At 44.7% G+C, this 11,204-nt stretch overlaps 1 protein-coding gene across 10 annotated transcripts in view; it reads left to right on the top strand.

Moving 5' to 3' along the window:
* Window positions 1-1,749: 1,749 nt before the first annotated feature.
* The window catches only part of MTSS1 (MTSS I-BAR domain containing 1), a 170,167-nt gene continuing 160,712 nt past the window's right edge, over window positions 1,750-11,204 (top strand). For 5 of the 10 annotated variants that reach the window (XM_032222241.1, XM_032222237.1, XM_032222238.1 and 2 more), the window contains exon 1: window positions 1,754-2,476. In XM_032222241.1, coding sequence (XP_032078132.1) covers window positions 2,405-2,476 — 72 coding nt within the window. In that variant the 5' untranslated portion in view covers window positions 1,754-2,404. Of the gene's footprint in view, window positions 2,477-11,204 lie in introns of all 10 variants that reach the window. The other 5 variants (XM_032222240.1, XM_032222234.1, XM_032222244.1 and 2 more) reach the window with 4 other exon arrangements.

Here is an 11,204-nt window from a genome sequence, read left to right as displayed (position 1 = left end):
TTCTTTTATTTTGGACACACAAGGGTCTCCGGTGCATAAGCTCTTGATGTGCATACAAACAAAAAAGTTATAGGTCATATGTCATAGATCATAGTTACAATCATTAATCATAATATTGTTGAAAGAAATGTCCTTCTGGGTTCGGCTCCAAGTGTGGAAAAAGACACTGGAGACATGGAGGCTGCTTGGAAAGATGGTTTATTGGTGGACAGGACCACATGGCTTGAGCCCTGAACAGAAAAGATGATCACATGCTTCAATGTTGGTGGAGAAAAAAGAAGGGAAGCCAGGAAGAGAAGCCGAGTCCCTGGTTTTATGCCCCCTCTGGCCTTTGATCTCGAGCTTGTGTTCTGATTGGTTGTCAGACTCCCATGGGGCCATGCAGGGGGCAACTCTCTAGGCTGCGTTTTGAATCCAGGTTTGGTTGAGTTCTCAGATGCCATGTGGCGAGTTGGGTAAAGGGCCAAAATTAGCATGCCTTAATCCCATCACTCTGGATCTGAAGGGGAGAACTCTTTATTATATAAAGTGGACTAGCTTGGCCTTCTTAATGGCCCATTGATAAAGTGGGGATGGGCAGGAAGCTACAGGGAGCTATTCTGTCTTTTAAAACATGTTTCCTCCTTTTCACATCCAGAGAAATATTCTGCCTTTTCAATATTTCCTAGGATATTTCATTTTTCTGGGAGAGGGCTGGGCGATAACTTCCTACAATATAAAATCATAGATACCAATAGGAAAAGGTAGTAGGAAAGATGAGAAGGATAATAGTAATACAGCTCTACTACATGGGTGAATATCTTTAGGGAGATATTTGTTTTGGGACACTGGTGTAATGGAACTGGGTATTTGTTCATATGATTTATTGGGTTATGAATATTTTTATTTTTTGGTCTTCACTGTGAGTTGTATTGTGTTGTGGGGGGCGTGCACTGAGGGAGCTCAACCCATCTCATTGTACATATGTTGTGCACTGACAATAAAGAATTATTATTATTATTATTATTTTGGGAGATATATTGGGAGAATTCAGCCAACAAACTAGGCTGAAACACAGCTTTGGCCACCTCAGAAGGCACGGAGGGCGCCCCAACTCAGCCCCTCAGCCGCGGCCGAAGCCTCGGAAAGCATCAAAAAGAACAACTTCCCCGCCTCTCAGGTAGAGGTGGCAAAGAGGTACCGTCTGAAGCCCGCCTCTCCCAGCATTTTCCACCAATCCGAAGCCGCGGCCCGGGCATTTGGCGCCCGTGACGTATCTTCCCGGGGAATCTGCGAAGCCGGAGGAGCCGCTCCAGCCTCGCGCTTGCGTGCAGTCGGAAGAGGGGAGACGGGCTGGCGGTGGGCAGGCAGGCAGGCAGGAGGAGGAGGAGGAGGAGGGAGGGGTGTTAGCTGTGGAATCAGCATGCTGGAGGGCTTTTGCTGCGGGGGTGGGTTTCTTTTGTATTTGGATCTTCCCCTTTCGGAGGAAGGAATGGACCTTTTATGAGCTGGGAAAGGAAAGAAATCTGGTGTCTGTGAATAAAAAAAGCACCGGCGATCCTTTTTTCCTGGATGCATTCCGCGCAGTTGTTGTTTTTTTAAATAGCGCTTTTGCATTTTTTTTCCCTCTTAAAAAAATCGGTTACGTGGTTTTAGTCTTTTTTAAGAAAAATTGGAAGGCGCCTTGTTTATTTTTATTTAGTGCAAGACGCAGACCTGGTAGCTTCCCCCCCCCTTCCCCAAATCCCCGGGTTATTCCCCCCCCCCTTTTTTGGCAAAAATCGGATCCGCAGCTGCTGAATGAATAGCGGCTGCCGTGGGCGGCAGCAGCAGACCGGCTGGTGCATCCGAGGCGTTGTTCCCCTGCTCGCCTCTTTCCTGTTGAAACCACCACCCCCTCCACCTCCTCCTCCTCCTCCATCCACCCTACCTCCACCCCCTAGGAGTCTAGATCGGAGTGTGGCTGCTTTTGCGCGACGGGCATGAGCCGGGATGGCCAGTCGTGGGCTTGCTCTCTGCCCTGGCGTGGGGGGCTCGCAAGCGCCTTGACTGAGTCTCCCCCACCCCCATCCGTGGGATTTTCCTCGGGGTTGCTAAGGAGCTGCGCTTAAAACTCGGGATCGCCTGGCGGCCAGCGAAGAGAAGGGAGTTGGGCGAGGACAGCCAGCCCAGCCTTTGCCTTTGCCTGCCCGAATTGCCAGCCTTGCCGCCGTGCCAACCTCGGGATTTCCCTCCCTTCTCCCGCCTTTCAACGCCTTCCTTTTCTAGATCCCCCTCGTCTTGCTCGGGATCCAAAGGCGAGGCTCTTGATTGGGGAGCCCGGGAAGGGGAAGCTGTAGGAGAGAAGATCGCCCCCCGTCCTTGCTTTGGGGAGGGGGTCTCCTCGGAAGCTGGTGGGGGGGTTGCTGGAAAAACAGAAAGAAAGATGGAGGCGGTGATCGAGAAGGAATGCAGCGCCCTTGGAGGGCTCTTCCAGACCACCATCAGCGACATGAAGGTAAGGGGGCCTGCGGGGCGGGGCGGGGGGTCTCTGGATAAGGGGAGATGCAAGGGGTGGGGTGGGGGGGGAAGAAGAGACCCCCCCATCCCCTCCCGCCTTTTGCAAACCTGCGCAGAAGAAGGGCTTTACCTCCCACCCACCTGACTCGTTGAGGTGGGTCGGGTAGGTAGGTGGGTCACCTAAGCGAGCAGCGAAGCGCCTAAAAGCACAATTCCCACTTTGGCGGAGCTCTGCCTTTGCTTTCCCTTCCCGCGGTAGGGAGCCTTGGTTTGGGGTCCAGGTCTCACCCGTGGGGCGCCCCGTTTCCCTGCTGGTGGCCAGCCGCGCTGGGGTTTCCCTTCGGGGTCCGCGAACCCCTTTTTTCCTCTGAGCATTCCTGGAGTGCTGACTGAATAAATGGCTTTTTGGAGCCGAAAGCCTCTTGGCATCCCGAAGGAAGCTAGGGAGAAGCCTCTAGATCGGTGGTTGGGTTGAGTTGCGCCTCTCTCCGTAGCCCTTGCATTTATTTATCTCGATCGGAAGGGAAGATCCATCCATAGCCTCGTATTACGCCAAGGCTGGCCTTGTTTGAATGCTCCCGCTTGCTCTCCCTGATGTCAAGATAATGGAGATATTAAAAAAAAAAAGACAGATGTTCCGAATAGATCTATCTAATAGTATTAACGCTTGGCCAGCGGTTTTAACATTCCCAGCTGGTTTGCTAAAATGGAACTTCCATGTTCAGGGGCAAGATACCTTTTGAGAGTCAACTGTTGGAGACTTCATGGGGCAAGGCCGTTGGTTTTATGCCTCCCTTTTCAACCCTTGGGAGTACTGTAGAAAGAATTGGGATGGGTTTTGCTGGGATAAATCAAGCCAATGGCCAGATGTTTTTTTTGGGGGGGGATTTTTTTTATCCTGATTTGAGTGGCTGTACTTTCATGGTATATGCTGGTTTTGTGTAAAAGATACTGGCCTGGTTTTCTGGTATAAGTGGCTGGCTGAGAAATTATTTGTGGAAATAGTATTTTAGATAGTAAGCAGTTCAGAACAGGAAAGTCTCTTTGGGGTGACTTAGAATCACTTGTTTTATATCTGCCTGGGTTGTGATTGTGGAGAAAAAGGAAAGGAGGACACAACGAGTACACTGGATTGAAAGGCAGGATAATAAAAAGCTAACATTTTTTTAAAAAAATCCATTTTTTTAAAAAAAAGGCTCCCCCCCCCAAAAAAAGAGGCTGATGGAATCTTTCCTCTCCCAATTTTGCTTGACTAATGGGCATCTTCAATATCCCTCATTCTTAGCTGTCCTATTTGTCCACTCACCTAAAGAAATTCCCTTTATTGCTTTTGGCAAGGACCTAAGACACAGCTGGACAGTATGTGAGCTCAGAATTTGCAGTTAGTCCCTTAGTGTGACTTGTTCCCAGCGGTGTCCACCATGGTGAAGCCCAGTCACAGTTGGCTCAAGGCTCCTGTATTATCTGGCTTTTTGTTGTGAAGGGGGAAAGAACCACATAGGTGAGGTGTGTTATGCATCCAAACTTTTATGCATTTCCTTTTAAAACATGGAAGATCTTTGAGCAGTTGGCAAGCAACACCAGCCCAAATAAAGTGTAGGAAGCAAGAAGGGACAATGGGACAATGATATAAAACAACTCCATATGATCATGGATATGTGGCAATACATAGCCCATGATAGTGCCAGCTCCTTGTTCAAAATCCCTATGGATTACTATGTAATATGTGTGCATCATCAGGGTTGGCCCTGATGTCTTTACTCCAGACCCCATGAATTTGCAAGGAATCCTGCAGATTCTTATTATTTAGAACTATCTTGCATCCATTGCACAAATAATTCCCGGTTATTTCAGCTGAATTGCACAACGGAAAGCTGAGATTGCAGCTGGAGAAAAAAAAAAGGGAAGCATGAAGCTGTGTGGGTGAAGAAATGAATGGTCAAAATTCAACTGACGGTGGCATTTTTTGAACCCTTCAGAAATACAGCTTTTAGTAGCATGGAAGATGGATTCTTTTCTCTTTATCTCTCTGCTTCTTTTGGCAACATTCCCCACCCCAGGATTTTGGAAGTGCATCGATTGGTTGAGTGGGAACTGTCCCCACGAACATTGTTAATCAAGACAGTGGGCCTAATTCCACTGTTTTCTTTTTTTTTCTTTAAAAAAAAAACCCTTTAAAACTGGATTATTTTTATACTGCCATCTGAGCAGGACTCTGCAGATGTTAAGAGGGCCGCTTGCTTCCCTTGTGAATGGGAGGAAAATAGTATGTCAGAAGTCTTGTCATAATGAACTCTTTGTGATGTGGCTGAATCCCAGATCTCCCTTTGTTGAACGGCATGTAAAATCTCTGGGGAAGGGAGGACCGGAGCAAAACCTGTAATCATTTTCATTAAGTCCATTTCAAACCATAGAAATGCTTTAACAGATGCCTCCTTCCGCCAGATGGACTCCATAAGTAGGCATTGCTTAAAAGCCCGAGCTTATTTTATTCCCTCTCTCAAAACAGGAAGCAAACATCAGTTTGGGAAAATCTTGTTATGTGGCTACTTGCGATGGATGGTGTGTGTACACCTGGAAACGCCTCCACACCTTGGCGCATGCCTTTACTTATTTATTGGGGCTTGATAACAAAAATAAATTGGAACTACCAGTATAATAACAGAGTGGCCATTTTTATCTGCATTTGTTAGGGGAGAAATTCATGGAGAAGTCAAAAGATTTTTGATCTGTTTTCAATCTTGTGATGTCATTTGTAGACCACAATCTTTGCTGACACACTCCAGAAGGGGGAGCTGTGTTAAACTCTTAACAATTGCAGATCAGAAGAGTCCTGTGACTCCTTAAAGACAAGCAAATTTGCCACCCTCTATAAGCTTTCCTGGACTAGAATAGAATAGAATTCTTTATTGGCCAAGTGTGATTTTCGACACACAATGAATTTGTTTTTGGTGCATATGCTCTCAATGTACATAAAGAAAAATAAAAGAGACTACATTCATCAAGAATCATAAGATACAACACTTAGTTATAGTCATAGGTTACGAATAAGCATTCAAATTATACTAGGAAACAAATAAGACAACATAAAATTTAAAGATGCAAACAACATGGTTATAGTCACAAGTGGGAAGAGGTAGGTACTAGGAAGGAAGAGGAGAATAATAGTAATATAGTCTTAATGATAGTGTTGTGGGAATTAGTTGTTTAGCCTTCACAAATGCCCAGCCCTTTTGCTAAACAGGCTGTTTCTAAGGCCCAGAGCCAAACCCCTAAATGAAGCAGGATGTTTTTTCCCCCTGTTGCTGCTACTGACTGCTAATTGGGGGCATAAGGAGGGCTTATTTTGGCTGCAATCCCTTGCACATTTTATTTCAGCATATAAGTCACGAAATCCAGTGGGGTTTGCTTATCAGTAAATGTGACACAGGAGTGAAGGACCTGACCTTTTTTTTTTCCAGACACAGCAAAAAACAGTGCATGGGTAAGGGGGGGGGGCAGATAACCATGCAAAAGTATTTTGAACTGATTGTGTGTCTGGAGATAGATAGATTATTAGCAGGCCAAAAGAAAGAAACAAAATGCAGACTCACTAGGATGCACGCTTGAATTGATGAGAGAATTTTAAGATAAGCAGGATGATTTGGTTTCTTTCCATGGCACTATCAGCATTGCTTTGTTTTAACTTAAGTGGCCATTTGGACTTTTAACAAAATTTTAACAAAAGCCTAACCTATTTGGCTTTCTATTGTCAGGCAAGAGTTATCTGGCGGGGCTCCCTTCTTCCCCTCAAGCCAGGTACTTGACCTTGTCTGTTTGGTTGCTGGAAAGAAACAGCAACCCAAGAACCTGTCAGATGCACTTTAAATATTTCAGAATGTAGCTTTAAATATTTGCCGGGATCCGTTCCGCCTGACGGATTGAAAACCAAAGAACCTCTAGTATTACCTGTCACGGGATACCTGGGGGTGTAGCTTTGACAAGTTAAGGCAAGGACAAATACTGTTGAACACCGCGTCCTGTCCAAGCTTGTTGGACATGGTTTTAACTGCTCCAGTTGAGTTTTACTACCACCTTTGCGAAATAATGGATAAATTACCTTTGTGTAGAACAGAGGCCTCCAACTTTAAATGGCAGTAGCAGGTTAATTAGGCCCTCAAAAGACTTCAGTGTCTTAAAAATTCTGATTTGTTACACTGTCCTTTTCAGTTGAAGTATTGATTTGGGTTTGGCAGATGCCTTTTATCTTTTTCCTGGTAGTAAAATCTACCAGCTGTCCACATGGTAAGTCTTCTGTTTTGGTTACAGTCTTCAGATTGTGTTTTAACCTTCCCTACTGATCCTAATAAAGGTACGCGGTGGCTCAGTAGCTAAGATGCTGAGCTTGTTGATCAGAAAGGTTGGCAGTTTGAATCCCTAGCGCCGCGTAACGGACTGAGCTCTCGTTATTTGTCCCAGCTTCTGTCAACCTAGCAGTTCGAAAGCATGTCAAAATGCAAGTAGAAAAATAGGGACCACCTTTGGTGGGAAGGTAACAGCATTCTGTGCTCCTTCGGCATTTAGTCATGCCAGCCACATGACCACGGAGAATGTCTTCGGACAGCGCTGGCTCTTCAGCTTTGAAACGGAGATGAGCACTGCCCCCTAGAGTCGGGAATGACTAGCACATATCTGTGAGAGGAACCTTTATCTTTACTCATCCTAAATACTAGTTTGTTTGTTTTGTTTTGTTTTGCCTTTATTTGTATGCCGCCCTTTTCCCTAGGGGGACTCAGGGCGGCTCACAATTCAAAAGAGGGAGGGGGAGAAGACAAACAATAGACAATACAGCATGTTAAAAAGAAAACACAACAATTGCACAATTCGAGTGGGGCTACAATCTTAACCCCAGGCCAGCCGGGACAGCCAGATCTTTAAAGCGGCGCGGAAGGACTGGAGGGTGGTGAGGGTCCGAATCTCCACGGGGAGTTCGTTCCAAAGGGACGGAGCAGCCACCGAGAAGGCTCTCCTCCGGGTAGTTGCCAGTTTGCACTGGCTAGAGATGGGATTCGGAGGAGGCCTAATCGATGCGATCGAATCGGTCTAGTGGAGGTAATTGGCAGTAGGCGGTCTCTCAACCTTGGCAAATTTAAGATGTATGGACTTCAAATCCCAGAATTCAACTCCCCTGCTACCAAGGGAATGCTTCCTTGGTAGTAGGGGCATTCTGGGAGTTAAGGTCCACCCATCTTAAAACTGCTAAGTTTCAGAAGCACTGAATTTAGCTGTTTTACGATGCCTAAAAAATGTGAGACAACCAAAACCACCGATAATTCTGCTTGCTACTCACTGAATATTATAATTTTATGGAAACAAAAAGTTTGAAAACTTTAAACATAATTCCAGATGTTACAGTTCTTAAAAGTAGTTCTTAGTTTAGATTAAATTTAACATCCCCTGTTTTCACAAACTTTGTAATAGCAAATGGCACTTACAGAAATGTCAACTATATCCACATATGTACTGTACTGAGCGAACCATCAAGGTGTGGTTTATTCAATAAGCCATGATAGAAGAACATGGTTGAATGTGTTGTGCAAGCTCAGCCAGTAAGATTCCGAGTGCCAGCTGAAGAACTCTACCGATTATGGATTTATATGATCTGAAGAAAATCTGGAGTATTGAGAAGTAGCTACTGCCTTAAAACCTGGCGTAGCACAAATGTTATGTTCTTCCCTTTTTAAAAACAACCACCACCACCTTGAAATAATTGAACAAGTTGCAGTAAATTGAACTGGGATCCCCTGAGCATAGAAACATACAGGCCATACGATGTAAAGTTGTGGAACAAATTGTCACTTTAGTACATAACTTTCTGACCTTTTCTGCACACTCTAGTTGGATCCCATTGCAACTTTTTTTTTAAAGTGTGTGAGAAAATGCTGCTTTTAATGTTTTAAATTCAACTTAGTCTCATTCCCCCAAGTTTATGTTGGATCAGGGTCAAAAGAATTCTCCCCAACATATGCAAAATCACCAAATAAGGGATGTTTTATAGCCCAATGTGTTTTAAACATTTTTTCTTCCAAAGACTATTTTAAGAAATGGAAAAAAGGCTTTAGCCTGAGGGGGTAACCACTAATAACATACTGTATAGATAAAACTGATCTGTATCCATTCCTACATTCATTGAAAGACAAGGTAACTTAACATTATGTTAGGATTGTAGCCTATAGTTAAAGGAATAGTAATTCCGGTGATAGTTACTCTGTCATTAATTAGAGTTATGGGCAGGTGCAACCAAGATTGGTAACTGATCCCAACCCAATGCCCCAAAGGTGCTTTTTTTTGCCAATTGGGACTACCTTGTTTTTTTTCTTTGAAAGCGTTTCACTTCTCTTCCAAAAAAACCTTTTGAGTGCAGAACTGAGGAAGCTTCCTGATGAGAAGAGAAATGTTTCCAAAGGGGGAAAAAAAAGAAAGTGTCCATTTACCTTTTGGAAAAGCACCTTTGGGACAGTCATGACTTGAATGATTGAGAATCTCCATAGACATTGTAACCAGATGTTTATCATTTTGCTTGGTGGATTCTTCCAAGCATTTGAGAACCTAGTGGTAAAAATTCAAATACTGTATAAGACTCACCTTCCCCCCCCCAAAAGGGTGAAAAGCTTGGTGCGTCTTATACACTGAATACAGATTTTTTTGGCCTCCTGAAACCCCGCCCCATGCATCCCATTTTTCACAAAAATTGACATGCAGAAGGTTTGGGAGGCTTGCAAAGTGTTCCTGGGGCTGGGGAGGGCAGAAATGAGTAAAAATGGGCCCATTTTTCACAAAAGTGGGCCTGTTTTGCCCTCCTAACTCCCCAGAAGCATTCTGCAGGCCTTCCAAACTCTCTGCATGCCCCATTTTTTGCAAAAAAAAAGACCTGTTTTCACAAAAAAACAGGCTGTTTTTTTGCCCTCCCCAGCCTCCAGGAACATTCTACAGGCCTCCCACACCCTCCGCACATCCCGTTTTTGCGAAAAGTGGGCCTGTTTTAGCAAAAAATAGGCCCATTTTTCACCTTCCAAACCCCCCACATGTCACATTTTTGCCCCCCCGGCCCCCAAGAGCACTTTGCAGGCCAAAAGCACTTTACTCAAACTCTCTGCATGCCCTCTTTTCACAAAAAACAGGGTGTGCAGAGGGTTTTGGAGGCCTTCAGAATGCTCCTGGGAGCCAGGGAGGGCCAAAACTTTTTTTTTCTAATTTACCTCTTCAAAATCTTAGTGCGTCTTATATTCCAATGCGTCTTATAGTCCGAAAAATAAGGGTATGTCCCTTTTTTAACCCGGCGGTAAAACGTGTCCCGTTACGATATTGGGAGCAATGGCTCAATCTCTATTCTTGTCTCTTAAAGTGACTTGCAACTCTTGTTTTTTCTCTAAGGGTAGGGTTGAGGGGACTTTTTACTATTTTTATTTTGTTTGAGACAATTTTTGCCTTTAATGTGTCTTTTGTCTGTCTTAGCTAAATAGACCCTGATCATTGGAAAAAGTATTCACTCTTTTCCCCCTTTGCCACTGAATGTTGTTACCGTACAACATCATTTAGGCCCCAGTATATATAGAAATATGAAAGTGGCATTGTGGCTCAATGATGAAGACACTCCCCTTCTATTCGGAAGTTGAAGAGTTTAATCCTAGGGGGTGGCAGGTGTTTCTTTGCGCGAAAAACAAATTTCTGCTGCAAACTCCACATCGGCACCAGGAAGGGCATCCGGCCAGTCAATGCTCAGCTCAGTCTCCCTGACACTACCCCTGTAATTAATGGATTACAGGGTTGTAAAAGGGACATACATACATACATACATACATACATACATACCACTAATTCCAAAGTTATGTTCTGATTTCATTTATTATGTTAAATGAAATACTCTAACATGTAGTAGACCAGTATAAAAACCCCTTTACCTTGATAAATTAAAGAGATACAGAGGGCCAGCATTGCCATTTAAATTTTGGCACCTATCATCACAATGAAGTTCTTACCCACGGGGATTGTAAAGGCACATCTTGAGCCACTCAGCAGAAATTTATGGAGCCTTCTTTAGAAAGGTGGGATCATTGATGCTTATCTCCCTGGATGGATTACAAAATGATTTTTAAAAATTCCGGATCTCAACTGATCTATATATAGAGACATCATCTTGAGAGAGAGAGAAAAAAAATTGAGGGCAGTAGTGAGTCTTCCCAAGAATAGCCATGCGGTCAGAATCACTCCAGGAGCTCAGCATAAAATCCGGCAAAGCATTCCAGAACAACAGTCATCGGTAGGCCCAAAGTTGACATTTCTGATCTCAATATCAGGAAAGCACTGGATCAAATAGGGATCCATGGGGCATAGCTGGAGAAAAATCTTTTGTTCGCTCAGAAAAATAGGAGTGTCAAACTCAATTTCATTCAGGCCCACATGAGGGTTGTGTTTGATCTTGATGGGCCGGGGTGGGTGTGGCCAGGCTGGGCAAGGTTAGCTTAACATCACTCGTGTTGGGGGTGGCTGTGGTGGCCTGAACACTCTGCCAGTAAAAATGGGCTCCCGAGCTCTGTTTCTGGCTACAATGGCCTCCTGCAACCAGCCAGCAAAAACAGAGTTCGGGCGTGGGTGGGTTGGTGCATGTGGCCTTCTGGAGCTCTGTTTTCGCTGGCAGAAGCACCGTGGGCTGGTCCTTCACTGTTTCCAGTGTGACTGCAGGCCAG

This window comes from Thamnophis elegans, chromosome 8, assembly GCF_009769535.1.
Source record: "Thamnophis elegans isolate rThaEle1 chromosome 8, rThaEle1.pri, whole genome shotgun sequence".
NCBI lineage: Eukaryota > Metazoa > Chordata > Lepidosauria > Squamata > Colubridae > Thamnophis > Thamnophis elegans.
The sequence above is the reverse complement of the archived record's forward strand: the minus strand, read 5'-3'. Positions and strand labels throughout refer to the sequence as shown.